Below are 25,916 nucleotides of genomic sequence, written 5' to 3' on the forward strand. Positions count from 1 at the left end.
CACAAAACAGGGTAGCAAATCCCAAGATCTTAAATATGTCAAGCTGTCCACGTCCAAAATAGCATAAAATTGTTCAAGTGACTGTGCAAACTTCCAATTCACCCCAGGTTTATCCTACCTACACAAAATGTACAACATAGAAAGTCCACGGTATCTCAAATTTTGAAGCACATTTTAATACAATGAGTGTTCATCAAAAAAATATAAGCTTTTTAAAGTTAACAATTACTATGTCCATTTTATAGATATTGGATGAACATAGAATGGATCAGATTTCAAAAATTCAGAGCTAAAAGTAGTAGCTAACCTACTGAAGTCCTACAAAATACAGCTAACACTTTTAAAACTTCATGAGAGCTAGTGATTTCTTGAAATACAAAAAAAAAAAAAGTTTAGCAGTTGTTAAACTAGAATAAAAATTCAATAAAAGGCTCATATGTAGAACTTAGTAATGAAGTAACTTGTAACTGTTTCTGTGAGATTACTGGGTATCTATGTGCTTGTATCTCACTAATTACTAACAAAACCAAAACATATAGAGATGTTAGAACTGCAAACATTATTAATCTAGAGCACGAATTCTTAAAATAATCATGATGTTTTGCATATAGATTTTATAAAATACATTTTATAGACAGATTTTGTATTTTATGAATACAGACTTTACTGGTTATTTCTTTCTCATGAAAATTGGATTGTGCACCTCCTAATATTAAATCAGCCAATCTCATAAAAAGTAATTTTGCAACCCTAGCTAAAATCTCCTAATTAGATTAGGGTGTTAATAAGTCAGGAAGAGATCTTTGGCAACACAGATGTTTTATCATCCACGTGCAAAATTGTCCTAGATTTCTTTCTGTCAATGAAGTTATTCTGCAAAGATAGGATACAGGAGACTATTATGACTACTTCTTCTTTTGGGTAGCAATTAATCTCTACTCAAAAATAATCACCATGTAATACCTTTTTTTTCTTTCTTTCTAGGTTTTCTTACAGAAACCTCCCGTTGGTACACAGTAACAGTAGTATATTAGCTTAGGTAGTCTAAACAGCACAATTTTCCATTTATGCTTTAAAAAACAATTCTCTCAAAAGCTAAATCTGTTCCTTTCATGGAAAGAAGAGTCAGAGAGGTAGACGACATAAAAAAAGTGACTCTTAAACAAATAAAAATGATTATAATTTTACTGGTACTGAAGTGATACTACCTCCTAGGTGTTTAGGTACTCAGAAAGGTTAAGCCTATGTGGCAGTATCATGGACTTGCCACATTAAAGTTTTCTCTCCCTCTCCGTCCCTCACTCTTTTTCTCTCTCTCATAGTAAAAACACTTCATATGAGCTCTGCCTTCTTAAGAAATGTTAACCATAGGCACAACATTGTGCAGCAGACCTTTGGAACTTAACCATCTTGTATAACTGAAATCTTATACCTGTTAAATAGAAATTCCCATTCTTCCTTTAGATTAAAGGTAGATTAAAAGAAGATGTAGATGGTGTTATTTCCTCCTAGTCACCTTCCCTATCCTACTAAGCAGTGTGGGCCACTTCTTCCTAGGTGTCCCCATCCAAGTTGTTTTTACATGCCTCTGGTATAAACCTTATAGTACTGAAGTATTACTTTGTGTTCCTCTTGTGTGTGCATGTGTGTGTGCGCTCCATGCACTATGTGTGAATTTCTTCCTCTCTGTAGATACTGAAAGGGCAAAAACTAAGTTTCCTTCAGTACCTTACATATACTCACTGCTTGGCAAATAGGCATTCACCAAATATTTGATGTACAAATAAATGGATAAATGAACAAGTTGACAAATTAGCTAGCCCTTCATTAGTGGACCCAGATGCTATATTCATGCATGGTCACAAGATGGCATTATGGCTCTCCACAGTCTATGTCACACCAGTGATACCAGGTGCGCAAATAAAAATACTTCCAGAAGACAGGATTATTTTAGGATTTGGAAAGTTCCAATCACCTTGAAGAGTTGGCAAATATACATCTAACCCATCAAACCTTCCTATTCTTTGTCTATATAAAGACATATAAAAATTTCTTTATTCAAAAACCATGAGATTGAAGGGACAATCTCTAATATTTTTCTCTCTTTTGCATAGAGATGAGTATGATTCTAAGATCATTTGCCAGGATGCAAAGGGAAGAAAATGGTTTTCTTCCATTAGAAATATTTTAGTCCATAAAATTTTCTGACAGAAGAGAGCCAGAGTCTTAGATATTTCTTTAAAATAAAGAAAAAGAAAAAAATTACATTATATTGCTCAGTTCCTAGGACAGAAGCTGAGCCTATCATTGTGACCCAAAGGTTCAGAAGTGTCAGATAACTACTTGTTTGATTATCACTGCTATACTCTCCAGAACTGGAACTGTCTGGCATAGAGGCTGGTAGAACTTGTCCTAAAGGCTATTTCAAGGTTAGAACTAGTAAGAAAATTCAAGGGACTGAAATATGAAACAAGCTTCCTTCCCTATAGTGAAGCAGCAGAAGGACTTGATGGCAGGGTTAAAAGTATCAGGAAGACGTCTCTGGAAAGAATTAGCACAGAACTACCTACATCACAGAATAGTTTCTAAATAACAGTATTTTAGAAAGTCTTAAATGCCCACAGAAGATAATTATGCAAGGAAGAGAACATTTAACCCTACAGTCCAGAAAAAGATCTCAAGGCTGCTGTTTTATGGTCTAACCCTTGTCCAGCCTCACTGTGAGTATACACACTCTTCCAGAGGAAGAGAACAGAAAAGTTCTACGGGTATAGCTGAATTCAAATGGGGTGAGATCATTGGGAGTCATTTCTAATGCCAGGAAGCTTTTCAAAATTACTCCCAACATTTTCAACATTGCTTTTCATAGTGGCTTAGGGCTGAGACCTTGCTTTAAACCAGAAACTCAGGGAATCCCTGAATTAGAGGCATTTCCTTTGCTGGTATTTGATATTTGGTGTGCTGAGGGAAGAGGGGTCTAGGAAAGTGTGTCCTGAGGTAAAGGTAATGAAAGCGTGCCCTGACAGAGACAATCTGGTTTCTGACACACTTGGCAGACAAATCCTGACACATGGGATACGGAGTTCTCTAACTGATACTATAACTTCCGTATGCTTTTGCTAACCACCAAATACAAGACTGTATTTGCTTCTCTTTACACATTTAATTATCTAAATGACTATGGAAGTACCTCACAAAATCTAAAGAACTTTATGTTTGCCAAGTATACATTTTTGCTAGCTTTGAACAGAATGACTCCGCCTTAATAAAACCACCTTTTGATATTTGCTATCGATCTCTAAGACAAGTCTCAGGGCTTGCATTTGTCTACATACACACCAACCTTACCTGATCTACAAATAAGCATACTTTTTCGAATCATAAAGGCTGAATTTAAAGGCCTTTGGCCAAGGTCATCTTACCAGCAGTAGTCCAGCAGGTGCGGAGGAAGCACTGGGATGTATATGTGTTGCCAGAACATGGGGTACAGCAGGGCGGCTGATCCATGGAGACAGGCAGTTAACTAAAATTTGCAAGAGGATAACAACGATAAGTAGCCGCTGACCCTCCAAACAAAAAGACATGCTCAGGTTTTCAAAGATTAACAACAATCACAAAACTATTTATTTAGTGACCTAAATCACATTATTTTTACCAATTCTGCCGGGGGGAGAAATCTTATGTTCAAAAGCCCCTTTGAAAAATATATAAATAGCAAAAGTGGCTTCTTGGGCATCTTATGGGGACAATTATAACTATCTGAAAATATAGTGTTTAGGGTCAAAACTGAGAACATAAATAAAAGTAAAACTGAAAAATCAGTTGAGCATCTTAGAAGAAATTGTAGGAAATTACAATTTGTGCAGCACAGTTTGCGCATCACTCAGATTAATATACCACGATTAAATATGGAAAGGAAGAGAGGCTGAAAGCTCCTGAGGGATATCATTAGGGCAAATTGCCAAAGAATGAAACATGAGCCAGTCAGGAGAGTCTGGAAGCTGCAATAATACCAGGGGACTTGAATGTTCGACAGTTGGAGCTTCAGTAATGTGTGAACTGCGGGTTATGGTATCAAGAGACTCTGTTCACTGACACATAGAATGTCACTATTGACCAGCAAACTGCCCAAGCTTGACAGCTGTACTACAGGAAGCCAAGTATATCATAATTTCATATTTAAACTGTTCATTTCAGATTAACATTTTGTTTCCTAGCTTTATATCACAACAGCTGCAAATACATTGATGCTATTTTAAAGGTAATTGCCATTTTAATTGTTTTGTTTTGGCAAGCAGTTAATTAAATATTTTTTAATGCTTAACAAAGGGGTATCACTTTTTTTCCCTCTCCCTCCTACTGACCCTCATCAGAATTCTTTCCATGGGACTTTTTTGTTACATCTTAAATTATATTTCTGTAAGTGTTAATCATTTTTTAATGTTTAAAGCAATAATTAAGCCAGCAATCTTCATTTAAAGTCAGCATTTCAAGCTTACTAATTAAATCATTTTATCCAACTTGAACATCGGAATTTAAAAATAAAACTATCTGAATATGAACCACAGACTTTCTGTAAGCCATTATTCCTGTTATATAGAGAACTGAAACTTACATATAGTAATCAAATTAACTTAAAAGGATAAATGTACAAAAAGCAATTCAATCTTAATAGAAAAGTTTGTCTATATTTAAGTGCAAAATAGTTCAGCTAAAAAAATTTCTAAAATTAAAGCAATCTAATTTGAACCAGAAACATAAGAATTTGGATTAAAATATACTCATCTTCATCATACATATTTTTTCCAGTTAGATTTTTATTAATCTTATATAGCAAACAATGTATTTTGTTTCTATTTAGTATGCTATCATTAAAGGACTTTAGTACTTTGCACTTACAAGCTTTAATATTTTATCTACAGTATTCCTTCAACATGTATTATTTTTTTAAAATTCCTTAATTGGAGCATACAATATACCACTAGGAGGCATTCAAATACCTTCACTTAACAATTACAGACCTTGGATTTATTTGTCTTATTTGAACCCTCATAGAGGGAGATGAAATAGGGTTGATCTAACAGGGTCAAATTCTCTGAGAGCTCTCAGGTCCCTGCTTGTAAATTTGGCATCTTTAAAGCTGTATTAACACTTTCCTTCCCTTCAGTGTAACTCAATGGCTAAAAGCATTTATACAGCTTTCAAAGGGGGCTACTTCACTCAATTTCTCCATTTGCACACAGATGGCTTTTAAAACAACTCATTTAAACCCTTAAAAAAAGGGAAAGTGTTCTTTTTACATTATTAAGAAAATAACAGGGTAACAAGAATAATACTGCCTTCTTAAAATGAGGAATTATAATAAGGGTAACTTATTTTATTGGATACACCCAGAGTCCAAAGCACTCTGTTAATTGCTTTGTAGACACCTTTCCTATGCCCTTAACAGTCATCCTTAAGTGAAGTTATGAATTGTTTGCCAAGAAGGCAGAAAAACATCTAATGAATTTGACTGGCTTCACAGAGGGCGATTGCTCTACATGATGATAGACAGTTACAAAACACCTGCAACTGCCAGCATGTGGCAAAAGATCATCTCTACTAATAAAGGTCTGCCAGGAAAGAAGGAAGTTCTACAGGATTTGGCCTGTAGAAAGAAAAAAGTTCTACAATTTTTTGGATTTAGGGAATAGGTGACTGATAAAAGGAGGGGTAAAAATACTACCTCTCCCTAACCACGATTTCTGGCCAAAGCAACTAGAATGAATTATTTAACATAATACAGCACAAAGTTTCAGGTTCAGGTGGAACTACAAGGAATTTGTTTTTGCAAATATTGATTCTGTTAACTGTGAGACATTCACGTGGAGATTTCCAAAGCAGGCAGAAGCAGACCAAAGATGCCCCCTACTCCCCTAGCAGCATGTAATAACTATGTGATTGAAAACTAGAGAGAACACTATTATAGCATCTCCTTTCTGGAGAGAGTTAGTAAAGCAGTAAGCGAAAAAACACAACTAAGAAAAAATAAGTTTGGCAGGAAATCAAACACAGTTATATATAAGCTGTATAAAACAATAAGAGCGAAGTATACAAAATTAGGGCTTTGCCACTTAAGAAGCTGTGTGACATCTGGCATATGTACAAGTATAACCAGATCTGCTTCCCAACCTTTAAGTATACGCTAGACGATCTGTAAGCACTGTCTCTCAGATACAGTATTCTTCAGTCTTAGATCAGCTCAATTCTAACATTTTACATTGTTAATGTTGTTAACGATTTTTTTTTCCAGATAGGTGGTTAACAGAACTAGACTACAAATCAGACCACCTTCAAAATACATCTAAAGATCATCTCTAAAACCTTTAAAGCACGTGAAGTAACTGAGCAATTGGAAATATCATAAGCTACTTGCTTCATTAAACAAAAATTTTAAGTGCCTGCCTATGTGTTATCATAAATCTCTACCAGGCCACAGGGACCCAGTACTGAACAGAACCAAGTCTCTGTTCTCATGGAACTTAAATTTTAGTGGGGAAAGCAAACAATAAACAAGTATATATTATGTGGGTTAGAGGTAAGTTCTAAGAGGAAACCTAGAGTAGGCCAAGGGGGTAGAAAGTGACAGAGGGGCAGTTTTAGACAGGAGAATTAGGGACAAACTCTGAAGCCATGACATCCGAACTGAGACCCGAATGCTAGAAGAGAGCCAGCTGTTACGGCTTTGAAGAGAGGAGCATTCCAGGCAGATGAGGTGGGAACATGCTAGTCATCTTCACAGAGGAGTAGGGAGGTCTGCATGATTAGATTGGAGGAAGCGGGAGAACAGTGGGAGGTGAGGTCAGCGAGGCACGGTCAGAACTGGAGGGCCCTCTGGCATAGGGCAGAGACTCTTGTCTTACTCTTCATGAAATTTCTCCACACCTCTGAAGGGAGCTATCCCAACAAATTATTTACCTAGAACATTCTAACACCTATGCAGATTAAGGAAAATAAACTATGTATTTTAGAAGTCTCATTTGCAGACTGAAGCACTTAGGAAGAAATGAGATCAATTTATAAGCCAAATAAGAAGAATCATTTTAATTATAAATTTATTATGATCTATTGATTCTTTAAGCACAGAGGGAAATGACAGTCACACTTCTTTGGACTAGAATTACCCAAGACTCTACGTCTGGTTTGTGACAGGACTAGAACTAGATATTCTTTGCTAATATTCTGTCAGCGGTTTCTTTAATACCACAGCTGTTCTTCATGAAAGCAAAGAGGGTGGGAGAAGAAGTTTCAGTATTTGAGTCAGAACATATCCTGGTCACTATGCTCTGGAAACTATGGAAATAATAATAAAGGAGGAATAATATATGATAAGGGTATAATTTTCAGAGAAAAGCAAATTTACCAAATAAAGATTTAAGAAAAAAACCCTTACCATCTTTGTTAAATGACAAATGAATATTTAAATGCACATATGATTTCACAAAGCATACTCAATATATTGACTTGGTATGGTCCCACAGTACTGACTAACGCACAATAAAATCAATGGGAACATTTCTCTCCCATGCACTACAATTATAAAACGAGTATATACGGAGACGATGTGAAGAGGAAAGAACTGATGAGGCCTATAAAATCAGGGGGAGAAACTTGACAAGAAAGGTGGACAACACTGAACTTCATCATCAAATAAATGCACTTGGAACTTCAGTCCCAGGCCGCCAGGGTCTAACAGAGATATTGTCAATAATAATAACAATAACAAGTGTGTATGTAATGCTTACTATGTGCCGGGCACTATCCTGAGTACTTGATGTACTCAGACTTCATCCTCACAACAACATTAAGAAATAGCTTCTATCATGATTATTTCCATTTTACAGATCAGGACACTGCAACAAAGTTAAGCCAATGGCTAAGATCACACACCTAGTATGTGGCAAAGCCAGGATACCAACCCAAACAAACTCCTGAGTACAGTAACCATTATTTTAAACTGCCTTTTTGATTTTTTTTATTTTTTATTAACATATAATGTATTATTAGCCCCAGGGGCACAGGTCTGTGAATCGCCAGGTTTATACACTTCACAGCACTCACCATAGCACATACCCTCCCCAATGTCAAACTGCCTTTTTTTTTTTTCTCGACAGAGATCACAAGTAGGCAGAGAGGCAGGCAGAGAGAGAGAGAGGAGGAAGCAGGCTCCCCACCTAGCAGAGAGCCTGATGCGGCACTCATTCCCAGGACCCTGGGATCACGACCTGAGACGAAGGCAGAGGCTTTAACCCACTGAGCCACCCAGGCACCCCCAAACTGCCTTTTTAAACAACAACAAAAAAAAAGATATTATTTGTCAGAGAGAGAGCAAGAGAGAGAACCCAAGCAGGGGGAGCAGCAGGCCGAGGGAAAGCAGGCTCCTTGCTAAGCAAGGACGACCCTGGGATCATGACCTGAGCTGAAGGCAGACACTTAACCGACTGAGCCACCCAGGCATCCCTAAACTGCTTTTTGATACACAAGCATTCAAAATTCCCATCATTGGGGCGCCTGGGTGGCTCAGTGGGTTAAGCCTCTGCCGTGGGCTCAGGTCATGATCCCAGAGTCCTGGGATCAAGCCCCACATCAGGCTCTCTGCTCAACAGAGAGCCTGCTTTCCCCCCTCTCTCTGCCAACTTGTGATCTCTCTGTCAAATAAATAAACAAAAATCTTTAATAAAAAAAAATCAAAATTCCCATCATTATGGGGCTCCGAATAACATCTACTGGCTGAAAATATTCTATCTTAGTTATATGGTGGAGAATGAGTCTTTACACTCAATGAACAAGAACACCTGACCTTTATAAGAAATAGTTGAGGTCTGTGACAGAGATCCAATTTCTAAAACTTTCCTCAGGCATCATAGTGGGCAACTTCAGCAGGAAACCAATGGAACAGATTCTCTCAGATGTTGAAGATAATTGATAAAAATCCTACCAGTTATCATCCCAGTTTGGATCTGCAAGAATATTTAGTTGGAAGCCAAACTAAAGTTCTTTCCCTTCGTGATATAAAATCACATTCATTCCATTTTCTTAAAGTCAAACTATATTTATTAGAGGAAATCAGCCACTAAAGAACTAGGCAATGTTTTAAGCAATTAAATAGACATGTATTTTGGGGGAAGGGGAAACAGCATTACCAGATTCCCAAAGAGACCACAGGTAAACAACCCATCTAATGTGATGACCACAATGAAAACAGCACAATTCAAACTCAACACACTTTACAAGTAAAGCTCTCATATGGACGCCAAGTCATTCCCCTATCTCGCAGACTGTGCCTCATGCTTATGGATAAGTTCTATTCACTTCAGCTAAAGTTCTATATGAATTATTGAGGGGCAGATTTATGTCCCCTAAGAATGTATTTATGCACAAAAACCAAGAAATATATATTAGAGACTTCCTTTGATTTTGAACTGAATCAATATTTAATTCAGAAATTTATGCACTATAAATAACTGAAGGTATACAGAATAAATTGCTGCAGATGGGAATGTGATAAATTCCTCATGGAATGAAAAAAAATTAGTAGAAAGCATAAAGAAACCATCTGTTTAAACATGTTTAATTTACACTCCCATTTAAAAGTTTAGACAAAAAGAAGTAGCAGTAGGGTATCTGACAACTACAAAGTTATCCTAACTATAAAATATTCTTACTGGAGGGGCACCTGGGTGGCTCAGTTGGTTAAGCAACTGACTCTTGATTTCAGCTCAGGTCACAATCTTAAGGTCCTGGGATCAACCCCCAACACAGACACACACAGAATCACACACACACACCACACACACACTGTCCAGACTCTGTACTCAGCAGGCAGTCCACCTGAGGATTCTCTCTTCTTATCCCTCTGCCCCACTCCACTCATATTTTCTCTCTCTCTCTCTCTCTCTCAAATAAATAAATCTATAAAAAATATATTCTTACCCAAGCAAAACTCTAAAATTTAAATCAAGTGACAGTTGTAAGAAAATATTTGGAAAAAACTGCAATTTTATATAATGAAAAAAGACAGTATTTGCACATTTTTAATGTTTATATTAAAATATTATTTTATATTTCATTCTCTTTCTTCATTCTATTGGGATGGCAAATTCTGCCACTTAATTGCTAAAAAATCAACCTAAACTAATCTCTTTCTGTCATACACAAGTCCTTTGAAGAGTTTTTATTGTTTCACATTTGATCACTAGTTCATTAGCTTTTCCTAGCCAAACAACTTTAATTTTTCTGCTCACTTACTTCTTTTATGTATTTATTCTTTTAATGATTTTACAGATGGGGAAAACTGAGGGAAAGTTAAACAAATTTCCCAAGATCACACAACTAGTAAATGGGACACCAAACACATGCCAGTTATTATTACTGGTTCTGGGGATATAGTAATGAACAAAAGAGACAAAACTTTCTGCCCTTAGGGAGTCTGCCTTCTAGTTACCCTCTATAAACTACCATTACAGTCATACCAACTCTCCTAGACTCTTTGGTTCTCTGTAGCGGTCACATTACGCATATATGCCATAGGCTTAAAACAAATTTCTTCCCCTACACAACCTTTCCCTATTACTAAATTTTTTGCTTTCTACTTCTCACTCTCAAAGTTGATTCAATACCAGTTTTGTTCTTCCTAAAAAAGGCCCGTCTACCTTTCCACCAAAGTTTAGCAGTCTAATCTACAACATTGCTCAAATGTATCCATCTACCTTCTATCCTCAAAAACTCATAGATACTGAATTCTAAAGGATTATGAGTTAAGAAGTTCATGTGAATTACATAAAGACTACATAATTTAGGCAATTATTTAAGAAATAAACAGTACAATTAAAGAATGACTGCATTTAATAGGTAGAAAGGATCTTTCTTGCTCAATTCTTTCATTTTTTAATCAAGAAACTGCAGGAAAAAAGTTAAATGGCTTATATGAAGTCTAATTTCTTTGTTGAGTAGTCAGGACTGAAACACAAATCTCTAATTTAAAAGATATTACTAATATAATTGCTCTGCTACCATATCTTGGGGTAGAGTAATACTGTAAACAACCGATAAAGAAATTCAATTGGCTGATGCTCTTTTTAACTACTAGGCATTTCTGAAAATCAAAATTTAAAATATCCCTTACTAGGAACAAAATAAAACTGGTTGCAAACTATTAGCAATTAGAAAAAAAACAATCACAATTGCAAAGCAATCACAAAGGAAGCTCTAAATCTTTATAAATGGAATTAAATAGCTCTTAATTTGTAAGGCATATATAATTAAATAAGAATGAATAATTACACACATATATTAAATATTCTAATATTAAAATTGTACATAATATTCTCATATGTACTTAACATACATATATATGTATGTTTAGCATGAACATGAAATATATTTAAATATATATATCTATATTTGAACACTTATATAAGCATCTACAGTCATGTGAATATTTATATGCACACACACCCATATTAAGTTGCAATTTACTGGTAATTAAGTGATATCAAGCCCACTACCATTAGACAGCAACTAAACAAATACCTCATGAAGACTGGTCCTTTGTGTGTCATTCTATACTTCTCCCTCTTCCTTACCTACTTTCAAACAGACTCTATATCCAACAGAAGTTTCCTTCGAAATGTTTCTAAAACCCAACTTCATCTTCCTCTTACAGTCTCTGTTCTACTGTAGAAGCAAGTCACCCCTTGCTTTTATTACTGCACAGCCTTTTAACTGGACTCCTATTAGAAGGAATTTCCCTACCCCATTTTTTTCTTTTATAATGCCACCAGTGTTCTCTTTCCCAAAACAAAACTGGTCATATTATGTACCTCATTTGCCTCCCCACAATCTGTTGGATAAAATCCAAGTCCCTTAAGTTAGCAAACGTGTTTCTACACAATCTGGCTATTACTTATCTCTCCAGCTACATTACATAGCACAACTTTTCTCTCTTTTCACACACACATACAGAGATATGTTAAACAAGTATATATCTCCTACACAAGATGTCAACTCTTTTCAAGAACCAGTGTCATCCTGAAGTCAACTTTTTAATCTACTACTCTCCCTCTTACATTTCCCATATTAGAGTTCTTATCACATTGACTGGCCTTGATTCACTGACATAGTATGATTTATGCTTTAATTTATATTTATGACTCTAATTAATAACTTTGAAATTCCCAATACATAATACCTGGTAAATAATAATATCAATGCACAAATGAATAAATCAATACTGTTATACTTGGTCTTTGGAAAAATTTACCAATGTTAAATATTTCCTTCAAATTAAAGGTCTTCCTTTTCTACTCTTTGTATAATACAGTAGGAAATCAAATAAAATAGCTGATTCATGGAAGCTGTGCCCTTCACATATTGCCCATTAGCTCCAAATTCACTCTTTGCTACCCATCTGTGATAATCGTGTTTTTCTTAGTGTTTTTCTCTTTTACCAGATAGCCTAATGTTAGTAGAAGACAAAGAAGAACTTAGTACAGGACACTGGGGATACACTGCAGGAGGAAAGGATTTTTGCTTCCTGGTTCCAGTGTGCTCTCAGGCAGGCTCCTCCAGGGCTAGGCTTCTGCAGTACACAGTGGCCAGTAACACCCAGCAGTAATACCTGGTAGCTTGTTCAGGTGATTTTGTGGCAGAATCCTTCTGGGGAGATAAACCCCCAAAGCAATCAATAATCTACCTGGTGGCGGGTTAATTACACCAGAACTCTTCCATCAAGGAGGAGGCATAAGTCCATCCTCTTTGAAATAAATAATCTGGATAAGTTCTTCTCTGACTATAATGCTTCTGTCAGGAACCCAAATCACTAGATGCATAGAATAACATATCCATCAGCATGGCCTTCTGTACAGCATTGGACCTCATCAAGGTATTCATTTAATAGCAAAGTAAGTAAAGCTATGGGTTCATGACCATTAAACTAACTAGTCCTACCCATATTTACAATCCAGAAGGAACTGGCCTAACTGAAAAGTGGAATGGCTTACTGAAGACTCAGTCATGGTGCGAGCTGGTATTATTATACCCATAAAGGGTAGGATTCTATTTTACATGATGCAGGATATGCTTTAAGTCAGAAAGCACTTTATGGTGTTGTTTCTCCTATAGCCAGAATACATGGGACCAGGAATCAATGGGTGGAAGGGGGAGTGGCTATTTCATTATTACACTTAATAACCTACTTGCATAAATTCTATTTCCAGTCTTAGTAGTTTAGAACTCTTCTGGTTTGGAGATCTTACCTCCCCAACAAAGAAATGTTTCCATGTGAATTGGAAGAGGATATTGACACCTGGCCATTATAGGCCCCAGTGTCACTGAACTAATGGGCTAAAAATTGGGGTTGATCTACTGGCTGATTGATCTCAATAACCAAATCGAAACTGGTTTGCTTCTACACAAAAGAGGCAAAAAGGACTATGTCTGGAACTGGGAGGTTCTCTGGGGTACCTCTTTCTATGCCTAATAAAAAAGGTTAATGGAAAACTACAGCAATCATTAAGGAAAAAAAAAAACAGAACTATTGAGGATTCAGACCTTTTATAAATGAAAGTTCATGTCATTATACCAGGTAAACTCAGCTAGCTGAGGTTCTGGCTGAGGGTGAGGAAGATATGGAATGGGTAATGAAACAAGTAAGCCATAAATACCAATATTGTCTCATGATTAGTTATACAAACAGAGGTCACAGTAGCTTTGCATATTGTTTATTTGCCTTTCATATGCATGTGTTCATTTTTATCTGCTAACCATTTTTCCCTCTATTTCTCATTTTTATTTTCTATGTGTGTTGTTAGTGATTAACAGAAATTTAAATGTGTATTTCAATTAAATTTGAAGACATGATTATAATGGCTCTTAGGACCGCTCTTCCTCATTTTGGGAAATGTCTACATTTGCAAAAAGGATAACTATATCTTAATAGCTACAAACATAGATTTGTCCTGTTGTTGTATAGAAGTACAAATGTGTTTAGAAGAGTATAAACAGAAGTTGAATATCCAAAGGAGTGGACTATACCAGTTATCAATTTATTGCCTAATTCCCCCTTTATTGTCTGGTCTTTGAAAACAGATCTGTGCCATTTAGATATTTATTCTTTTTAACAGCTGGCATCATGTTAAGGTTTGTCAGGAAAGGACACTGAAGAGACATCTCAGGAAGCAAGGGTTTTGGTTCCTGGTTCCAGTATACTTACTCAGCAGGCTCCTGTCAACCCTGTGGCTTGTCAAGGGCCTGCTTTCTTCCAGGCACAGGTCCTGTAGCACAGGTGGCTACCGGGCCCCTGTTTAACAGGCAACAACCACAGTGGCCAGAAGGTTCTCCCAGCACTCCCCACCATGGGCAGTTCTACCGCAGGAGTGCCTCTGGCTCTTGCAGGGCTTGCAGCCTTTCCAGAACTTGGCTCCTATGATGTGGGAAGCACCTGTATGTGGTTGGGGCAGCGTACAGCTGTTGGCCGCACCAAACAGCCAGCAGCTTTCCTCGGCACCCCCCTCTCCCCGCCTTGGTTCTTCAGGGCAGTGAGACAGTGCCTCCAGTGAGACAGCTTTGATAAACAGGGAAGCTGTTTCCTTTCAGGTGGGCTCACAGCAGTGTGTTGCCAATGAGGTATCTCTCTGAACAGATTCCCCAATACCCCTAAAGGGGCTTTCCAGAAAGTTTGAAAGAATGACTCCTGTCACCCAAAGAGATTTCCAAAAATTCTGCCAGTGTAGCACCACAACAACTTCTCTGCCATCTAATGAGCCATGGTTCCACCCTCCTCAAGAGGGTCTCAATCTCAGGCCCGGGTGGGGCTCCTTCCTTGGGTACTCTACCTCGGCCCTAAGGGTACTGGCTGCTTTACATCTGCTGTGCCTGTGTTCTCTAGCGTTCTCTTCACTGCATGCTCACTCATCTCTTGGTACTCCAGTCCCTTGCCTCAGCTTTACATTCTTCATGTTTTTTGATCAAATTACTGTGTACTTTCTCTCACTTTATTGGACTCAGACTGCTACAGATGCCATGACCTCATTACCTTCCTTGTAGAACACTGTCTGACATGAATTAGGTACTCCATAAATAAGAAATAGTTTATTGAATGAAGAAATAAACATCCTCATAGGGAGAAAGCAGTATGTTTTCTACTTAGGACTATATGAAGGCCAAAAGATACCAAACCATGTTCCTATACAGGCTGAACAGGAGTCAGTATAGCAATAGAAACTAATAAAGCTGAAAAGAGCTCAAAATGTGGGCGCCTGGGTGGCTCAGTGGGTTAGGCCGCTGCCTTCGGCTCAGGTCATGATCTCAGGTTCCTGGGATCGAGTCCCGCATAGGGCTCTCTGCTCAGCAGGGAGCCTGCTTCCCTCTCTCTCTCTCTCTCTGCCTGCCTCTCCGTCTACTTGTGATCTCTCTCTGTCAAATAAATAAATAAAATCTTTAAAAAAAAAAAAAAGAGCTCAAAATGTATTGTTTTTCCCTAAAGAATTACCATTTAGACAAAGACTTTCTAAAAAATTAAAAGATTCTAATAGAAAATGGCTAAACACAAATCTTCTTTTAAAAGACAAAGCCTACATGGAGATTAGCCTCTAACTTACAAGTTAGCCTTTAACTAACTTCATAGATTTCAGAATCTATGAACTCTTTATCATTATTATTACTATTATTTAAAGAGCCAAGTTGTCATAGGAACAATCAGACACATTTTTACTTGTCAAAAAGACAAATTTCTACTCTGGCATTTTTAGTATCAGATGGACACTTCATATTTCATAATATAATTAATAAAATTTTTATTTTAAACCTTTTTCTGTTATCCACAATTTAGAAGATTAAATCCATTTAAAAATACACTCACATATATACACACACACACAACAGACACAAACCATGATTCTAACCTTTAAAGAGATAAAGATCTAATAATAGAGTTCAACAAATTCACTTATAATTCTAACTTGAGAGAAAGTATGTGGTAAGTACTACAGTAGTTCTGGGATGAAAGGTAAACAGAAGTACCGACAGAAACTAGAACTTTAAAGAGAAAACCAGATTCTGGGAAACATTCAGAGGGATGAAGATGGGAGCATTCTAAATACATTAGAGGAAGACCCAAAAAAGTGCAGCTTTCAGGCACAGATTCAAAAAATTATTGCTAGAAACCTACTAGGTATCAGCACTATCCTAAGAGGTAGGTTTACTGTAGTGAATGAATCAAATAAGGTTCCTTCCCTGAGTTTATAGTAAGTGATGATTAAGTTAAAGAACAACTAGGTCATAGAATGCACTACATAATTCTTAGCTATAACTACTCCTTTGGTCATCACCATCCTTTTATGTAAATGGAGAAAATGCTAACACATTCACAACTCATGATCTGAAAATAGTATTTGTGAGAAGTGACAATTGCCTGAACTAAGGCAATGGGCAATGGAATGAAAAACAGGGGTCAAAGAAGAAAGGACCGAGGAGGTAGCTGGGGGAAAAAGATGAGATGGAAGGGTAAATCCCCAAATCAGTCCCACTGCAGGATAAGGGAATATAATCTAGGGCATTTCATCAGAGTAGAAAAACTTGCCTAACTGCAAAATGCAAAATACAAAACATAAACACATACACACACAAAAATATATACTGTGCATAAACATAAATATAGAAGGTACATTTAAAAATAAGCCAATTGCTCTCAATAGTTTTATTAAGGAAACAGAAACTATATATATATATCTATATATGCATATATAGATATATATATATGTATATATATATATATAACTTTTCCTATACTTAAGATTGAGAATCATGAACAGCACAAAATTCAGTCATTTCAGATAGAAAATACTACAGTAAACTAAAATCTTGAGGTTGTTTGTAGTTGTAGGAACAAAACTCGGAGAACATAGTGATTGACAATATGCCCCTTAGATAAGAACATAATTGTTATATTAAAAACAGACATTTAAATTAAAAGCCAATTGTTTACTTTTAGGGGACAAGTAGACTAAACCTTAAAGCAGAAATACATGCTTGTTTCTGTGAAGAACAGAAGGCCTATTACCACAGGAGTTGGAAGATACACGACGTCCAGTTTTCCTGCTTAGAGGTTTCCTCTGACTGACCTGCATACATATCTTCCAACACGGTGCCACCGGACAACCACAACAGTCCTATTTTCACACTCCATTCACATTCATTTAGCACCCAATGAAAATACAATGTTCAGAAGAATGGTATACATGTCAAATAATACACTGGTAAAGAGAATTCTTATCTGTAGTTTTAGCTGACATAATTGGTTGCTATGGGCTTTGGGAAGAATTTAAAAAATCTAAAAACTGTTCCTAGAATCTGTCTCTGAAAGGTCTTCATAACAATTTTTAACTGCACCACTCTGCTGCAGCTTTAAAAACACAAGGGGCACAAGCACACTTCAATAGTCTTAAGTAGGAAGTAGACCTGGGTAATCTTTGTTCTCTCACCAACTGTTCAATTCTTAATCTCCAAGAAGATTCTCTGTGCTTCAGGTTTCAGAATAAATGCTGATACAGGTGGCACCATTAAAAGACAAATCAAGAATATGTAAAATGCAGATGGAGAGGTTAAAATCCTCTGGATTCCCCTTCAGTCTAAACCTATAAAATCTACATTTTAATAGCCGATTTTGCAGAGACCACAAGATTTCTTTTTGCATATGCCCTTGATGGAATTAATGAGAGAAGGAGAGAAAAGCATATGCTTAAATGCCTGGGGGCAACTATAACAAAGGAAGAAATTACAGTTTATTAACACAATTCCAGCACTCAGAGCATATTGCTTGTTCTAATTATTCCAGAAAGAACATGCACTCTACAGTCCAATCTCTGTAACTAATGTGCTTATAGACTTTAAGAGGGTGATATTTACCAGCTAAATATTGGTCAAAATAGTAGCTAACATTTAGACATCTGCTTTAAAGAGAAGCATCTCTTCCACCTGCTTCTACAGGCCACAAAGATACACTCTAGTTAACATATTACTGACAGGATGATGAGAAAGCTCCTGTCAGACGCTGGCCAGCCGGGTGTTTGAGACAAAATGCACAGCCCCAGCTGACTAGTTAAAGAAAGTCTGGTGAGGTACAATTATAGAGGCATATGACAAGACTTCATGCCTGACTGATTTGAGAACCAATGACATGACTTTAAACAGCAATCTTCTCTACCTCTGGTCACAAAACAGCAATAAGTCAACTGATATACTCTTGTAATATCATGATTTATTCCTTTGCTTTGAATACATGAGACTTTGGTATGATGTTCTGCTAGTCTACCAGAGATGCACTTGGGGCTTAAACATCTAGGGCCTGCCTACAGCATGTATAAAATCAGTGTTCTTGTTCAGGGTTACAGGAACGCTTCTGTGTAAACTTGATAGTGTATATATCAATAGAATAAAAACTAACTTGTTTATGTTCCATTTCATTAAACTTAAATAAAAAACAATGTAATAATGGGTCCTAACAAAACACCACACTTTAGGGAGTGGGGTGGGATAAAAATGTGATGGGCATTAAGGAGGGTACCTGTGATAAGCACCAAGTGGTGTATGTAACTGATGAATCACTAAATTCTACACCTGAGACTAATATTACACTGTATGTTAACTAACTGGAATTTACATAAAGAGTTAAAAACAAACAAAACAAATAAAAAATACCACACTTTAATATGGAGGGAATTCATGAAAAATTTAAACATATCATTATTCTTGATAGTTTTGCTAACATATCTCAAAATTATTTTTTTATTTTAAAGTTTACCTCTCTAAATTACAAATTATAATTTTAACTACAAACAGTACCTAAGGAAAGGGACCTTTAAGCAATCTGATTCTCTATCATTGTATCAGCACTAAAACACCCAGCAAGCTATACGGTTGACGAGTATGATTCTAACAAAATATGGTGTTGAAGAGTAAACCCATACAAACAAAATTCTTAAAAATCATAATAAAATTATAAATGTAAAGACACCTTAAGTTATATGTATTCTTCTAATTGTTAAAATTTTGGCTGTAAATTCAAAATATGAAAAATGAGTAAAATTTCTTGTATTATTACTAAATACAGTATTGTCTTCACGGTATATAAAATAAGAATATAAAATGCTTAAAAGCAAGTCAATTCATTAACACTTAACTATTCTTTCCTTGGTTGTTTCAGAGATTTCACTGAATTCTTCCTAAAAAAATAGCTTATTTCTAATTTATGTTATAGTACTAGTGTTTGACCTTAAATGTTACTATGCATGGAATTTACGGAAGATATATACATACACATGAATTTTTCAAGATAGATTCAAGTAAAACAGCTTCTCCCACATAGTATGGGTAAGGAGATCCTGAAAGCAAGCTTGAATTATGTTTCTTTTATCAGTCCTACCGTCCCCAGGAATGAACCAAAACAAAGATGGTAACGTATAAGTGACATCACCATCAAGTTTCTATGAATTTTCAAACGATTGGCAGAAGTTTACCTCAAACATAAAAACAACCCCCTGAATAATTCCAAGCCTTTATTAAAATAATTTTATTATTTAACTCAAATAAAGGGTAATAGGCATGTTAATTTTTACTCTAAAGTGCAGATCTAGTCTTTTACAAAATTATAGCTAATAATCACTGAATCATTGAATGTTATGCAGATACAATTCTAAGCACAATATATATATGTGCATTATACATGTGTATACATATACATATGTGTTTATATAACTATAGAGACAGAGATAGATCTCCTCAATCTTTATAGCCCTATGAGATTAAGATTGTATTACTCCCATTCTCCCAGTTTACATGGGAAGAAACTGAGTCAGAGAGAGGTTACTGAGCTATTAAGAGGTCTTTATAAATTGAAATAAAGAGAACACCAGTCTTTTACAATAGTCATATGCTCAGATTTATTTCAAATGTTTTTGTAAATAAGGAAGCTTGTACAATCATTCACATAGCTCACTCCTGTACTTTATTCAGGTCTCTGCTCAGTACTATCCCATTCAAGCAGCTTCCCATGACCACTCTACATAAACTGAAACGTGCCCCTCACACCTTTCATCCTGCACACACACTCGCTTTATCACTTAACCCTTGGCACTCACCACCAGAAGATGGAACAGGTACTTTTATTCATTCATTTCTTTGTTTCATTAGTCCAATACAAGCTCCTAGAGTGTTTGAGCTTTGCTTTGCTTACTGCTGGATCCTTAGTGCCTAGAAAAGGCCTAGCATATAGTAGGTCTCATAACAAGATTTAGTTCCTAGGCCTCTGAGACAGTTGGTACAATCTTTTTAATCTTCAGGACAATAACCGTATAGAAATATTATTTATAAACTTGAAAAAATCATGTTTAAAAAATTAGGAAGACAATGGGAAGAAGAATGGTTTTACTTCAATGGCAAATTAAAAACAGTAGAAAATGGGTGCCTGGGTGGCTCAGTTGTTGGGCATCTGCCTTCGGCTCAGGTTATGATCCCAGGGTTTTGGGATCAAGCCCCAAATAGGGCTCCTTGCTCAACGGGAGGCCTGCTTCTCTCCTATTATTCCCCCTGCTTGTGTTCCCTCTCTCACTGTCTCTCTCTCTCTCTCTCTCTCAAATAAATAAAAATATTTTTTAAAAAAATAGCAGAAAAGCAAACATATAAAAAGTACCAAATGACTCAGATTAAATTTCTCAGTATCATTTTAAGAAAGCGCAAATTACCTGTGTCACTGCTTTGTGTTTTTTCTATGATTATACTACATCATATGTTTAAATGCATATAATGTGTTTTTCATACATAAAATAATATATTTTCAATATTTTTGGAAAAGTGGGCATATCAATATTATAATTCAAAATATCAAAAGTATATTTTTTAAAATGTAGAGTAATGGAAATAACCCCAAATTAGAATCAGGACACCCAGTTTCACACTACCTGTACCTAACTAGCTGTTTGGCCCTGGGGTGGCCATTTAACCTGTTGAAAAATACACTGCTCATTGTGTTTTTTGTTGTGCTTTTTTTTTTTTTATGATTTTATTTATTTATTTGACACAGAGAGAGAGCACAAGTAGAGGGAGCAGCAGACAGAGGAAGAGAGAAAAGCAGACTCCTCGCCAAGCTGGGAGCCCGATGCGGGGCTTGATCCCAGCACCCTGGGATCATGACCTGAGCTGAAGGCAGACGTTTGACTGAACCACCCAGGCACCCCCCACTTCTCATTGTTAAAGACTAAATAGATATCCCAGAGAACTCCTGAAACTGCTACTAACGTACTAAACTTCATACAATGAGGTTTACACTTCTACTATCGGAGAACAAACCAAAAAAATTACGTTATTCTTATCAATTAACCAAATTTGCAAGGAAGGAAATTTATGCAACATTACGTTTTAATAAATATCTGATACATTATTAAAAATTATGCTTAAATTTATATTAAAAATTTTAAGTCAAAATATTAAAATTTTAATGTTTACAATAGAAAAAAGGTTAGGAAACCTAACAAAATACTCTTGAATATTTTTCTACGACCCAAGAAAACTCCTATTCTCATTGCCTTTACCACAGTAATGAAGACCTTCCAAAAGAACATTTCAGCAAGTAGCATAAAACCTGTGATTTAAAAAAAAAGAATGCTACTTTGACTTTTAAGTTATTATCAGCCTGAAGAGCTCCTCCAAATCAGAACTATTATAGAAGCTACTCCCAAACCACTACTTGGCAACAAAGATGAATCTACCTATTACCAGGTTAGGATAGCAGCTATTATCATGGCCCCTTGATTTCTTTCAAGTAGCTCCAATGGAAAAAGCCACAAGTGAATAATAAAGATCTCATAATAGCTCTTAAGAATTCTTTATATGGTAGAAGGCACTAAAATGAACTCTGGAGAGTTAAAAAGAAAAAAAAAAATAACTCTCATCTCCTGATAAGAAAAAATAATTAACCTGACTTAATGCATCTGAGAAGGCTTTCTATAAATCAGACTTTTGTACTTCAAGAGCCAGATTAAAACCATATATCAAAAAAGTATGTAGATATTGTCTCATAAGTACACATAGAATATTTCTAAGTCTGCGGAGGTTCGTGGGTCTTTTTGTGAAATGCTCAATATGTTCTACTTAAAAGGAGAAGTGTGAAGTACTTACAGTGCTTAATTTGCTAGAGGTAATAATGATGCGTCTCTCATGTAACATGCTGGCATACAGCTGCAGCATGTTATTCACATCCACAGCAACAAAATATTCTGTAAGATTTCTCTGTACAAGTGAAAAGTCATTGTGTAAGTTAGAGCTCATGGTGATTACGAAGGAAAATATTTTATACATTTACCAACAAGTCTTAAAGTTCAAAGGATGTTATTATTAAAGATGGTATTCATTAAAATAATTAAATTTAATACTATTCTGCTGCCACATGAAGCACATAACATTCTATTATTATTTGAAACATAATCCTACCCCAGAAAAATGTTTCTCAAAGGGTAATCAGAGGATCATACATTTTCCACTCTCCCCTCCCCCCAAGTACTTATAAAAGAAGCAGATTTCCAGGCCCCAACTGTACACTTGCTGAATTATAATCTTCAGAGTGTGGCTCCAAGTATCTTTTTTTTTTAAATAATTCCTGATAATTCTTATATACACTGAACTTTGAGAAATGCCATTCCAGAGTCTTTTTATGTTTGCCAGTCACTCAGTAGGCAACATCACTGTCTGATAGTATGTACTATGTACAAGGCACCCAAAGGATGAGATGGATTCATAAAGCAGATCTTTGTTCCTTTATTAAGGAAAACTCCTTATTTATATCCCATGTCAGACCTATTCTATGCTCCTATAACCAAATACATTTTGGTGTTAGTTTAGCTAATTTCCTTGATTTAAGACTTTATTTTCCCCACAGAAGATCAAAATTGGGGTAAGCGACAACTTTGACTTTTAGAAGTTCTCCTTCTTACTTATTTTTAATTTTCTGTACTCAAACTTAAGCATGCTGGAGGATTATAAAGTAAAGAAGAGACTGAATAAGATATGATAATAAAATGAAACTGTAGTATCAAGTAGACTATGACCTAGGAGGTGAAAACTGTTCATTGGGCAAGAAAACAAGAAATCCAATAAGTAGTTTCTTTGATTTCCAGAAGGCAGAAACTTTACCAGGACAAACTTGTAATGGCAGGGTATATAACAGATCTGTAGTATCAGTGAGTGATGTTGAATTTAGTGGGGAGAAATTCATTTACTGTTTTCTCTATCTGAGGTCTACCTCACTTTCCAATTCAGCTCTTCATATGGATTACTTTTATGGCATTCAACCTTGGTATTTTTCTTACAGTCTCAAAGAAAAATAATTTCTAGATGGATAAGTATTTCTCAACACAGAATGCTGTGTGGATAATCTATATCAGGCCCACATTAAAAACAGCTTCATCTAGTCTTTTCATAGGAGTTATCTGGACTCGCCAGTACTAAAAACACCACAGTCTTGGTTTGCTATTGGAAAATTTACAATTATCTCTCCAGACTTCATGCACTCATCACCCATGTACTTTTGGAAACCAAACACTTAGGTTTGAAAACATTTTGGGAGGAACAGTGAAGTTCTGAAAACAATAACTATTTCCGGAAATTTATTTTTTCCTATTGATGTTTCTTTCACTTTTTATTGAATTATTTCTATTGATCCATTGTATCTTTCCAAGAGAAGTTGAAAAAAATTATTTAAGAAAAATTTCCTTTTCACACAGCAACCAAAACCCTATTTGTCACTTCTACTTTCCATGTAAATTTTTCTACAGAATATTAATTTATAGAAACTATTAAAACACTGAAACTATTTCTAATATGGATACAATTAGGACTTTAAATTAATTGCAAACTTTAGTAATTTTTATAATTTCTTGTAGTACCCCTCAAGCCCTACAAAATATATATCATGTAAATCGAAATCAAGAAATCAAGTACAGGGGGCACCTGGGTGACTCAGTCAGTTAAGTGTCTGCCTCCGGCTCAGGTCATGATCCCAGCATCCCAGGATCAAGTCCCATTATTGGGCTCCTTGCTCACTGGGAAGCATGCTTCTCCCCTGCCTGCCATTCTGCCTGCTTGTGCTTGCTCTCTCCCTCTCTCTCTGTGTCAAATAAATAAATAAAATCTTTTTAAAAAAAAGAAAAAAGAAAAAGAAACCAAGTATAGGACATTAAGATTTTCATGGAGTTATACAAGTAATCTAAAATGCTACAGTCACTTCACTAAAGTAACTATGTGTATAAAAATATTTCCCATTACCAGTATTTATCCCCTACTAAGTAGAGTCATCTGAGATATTTCCTCTACCTCATCCAGGGGAGCTCAGGACCTAATATACATGTGTGTGTGTGTGTGTGTGTGTGTGTGTGTGTGTGTGTATGATCCTACTGAACTATCTCAAATGGTAGAAACAGTTTTTCTCGTAAAATTTTCCTTACCTACAACCGATATTAAGAAGGGAATAAAGTAGCAGACACATCAAGAAGAAAAGGAGATAACGACATTATTCCTATTTCTTATATCTAACAAAACATGTAATTACAATGTATTCTATTTCTCTATACAGAAATCTTTAGGCACGGAGACAAAAGTAAATATAATTCATAATATGAGTAGCATTAAAAAGTACAGAAAACAGAAAACTTACACTCTCAGGAATTGTTGGGAGTCCAGTTACATCTGGGGCAATGAAGTAGGAATGCTAATAAATAGAAATAAATCATGTAAGAAAAGCAGAATTAAAATTTGGTAGCAATACATATAATTTGAAAAAAATAAGAAAAGATACATCAACTAAATTAATAAATGCCAAGGATTAACATTCAGGATTTGCTGAATTTGAGAGATTCTTAAATAACATGGCAGGTTTATATGATATTGAATAAAAACCTCAGACAAAGAGTTAAGTGTTGGTTAAAAACATTCAACTTCAAAACTGAAAATAATAATCATGGAAAAAGTTTAAGACAAAAAGTACATTAGTGAAAGATACATATAGATAGATAGATAGAGATATATAATACACACATATACATATAAACACACTTAGGGAGACTGGAAAATAATGAGGTTTGCCATAGATTCCAGAGTGTCTGTGGTAAGTCACAACAAAATCTTCTGGTACAGATCAGCTACTATATTATTTAGAAAGCAGCAATAGGACATAATTTTTAAATATTTAAACCTTTTAAAAATGTAATCATCTCAAAATATGACCCTCATACGCCCACTAAAGAGTAATTACCTTCTATAATATTCAAAGCAATATAACAGTTCATAGATCTATTTATATAAAAAGCATATTGTGTATGTCTTCATGTTCCCTATTCATGTTCCCAAATTTTACCACCCAGAATCAGTAAAACGAAATCACCAGAATTGTTTTATTTTCTGTTCATATTAATCTCCAAAATTATCTTCCTATCTTAACCACATAAGGACATACTGTCTTATAGTTAAAAACCGGAAAAGAAACATTCTAGCCAATACTGAGCACAGTTAACCAGTCAGAACAGGCTAGTTAGCACAGTCATAATGTATAATTTTCCAGAGTAGAAGAACAATATGAGATAAATCACGAGGTCTCCTGAGACCTTGTGACAACAGTGACAGAAATCTCATGCTGTAAATGCACATTAACATCACTACTACTGACAATGGAGAATATGCATAGATTTGGTCTCTATTAACTACTTTATTTGGAGGGCTTTTTAATAGTACTGTATTTCATAAAACTACGCTCTAAAAGATAGTATAAACAGAAAATATACTCCAAATGATTAATTTTCTTAAAAGAGTCAAATTAACCATTTCCCAAAGGACTG

At 35.7% G+C, this 25,916-nt stretch overlaps 1 protein-coding gene across 2 annotated transcripts in view; it reads right to left on the reverse strand.

The window, feature by feature from the left end:
* DENND1B (DENN domain containing 1B) overlaps positions 1-25,916 on the reverse strand; it is a 242,907-nt gene that overhangs the window by 98,622 nt on the left and 118,369 nt on the right. For both annotated transcript variants that reach the window (XM_032878198.1, XM_032878197.1), the window contains 3 exons: positions 24,740-24,793; positions 22,210-22,320; positions 3,423-3,523 (listed from right to left, as the gene is read on the reverse strand). In XM_032878198.1, the coding sequence (XP_032734089.1) occupies positions 3,423-3,523; positions 22,210-22,320; positions 24,740-24,793 (266 nt within the window). The remainder of the gene's footprint in view (positions 1-3,422; positions 3,524-22,209; positions 22,321-24,739; positions 24,794-25,916) is intronic.

The sequence above is a fragment of the Lontra canadensis genome, unplaced genomic scaffold, assembly GCF_010015895.1.
Source record: "Lontra canadensis isolate GAN:19392208 unplaced genomic scaffold, GSC_riverotter_1.0 scaffold63, whole genome shotgun sequence".
NCBI lineage: Eukaryota > Metazoa > Chordata > Mammalia > Carnivora > Mustelidae > Lontra > Lontra canadensis.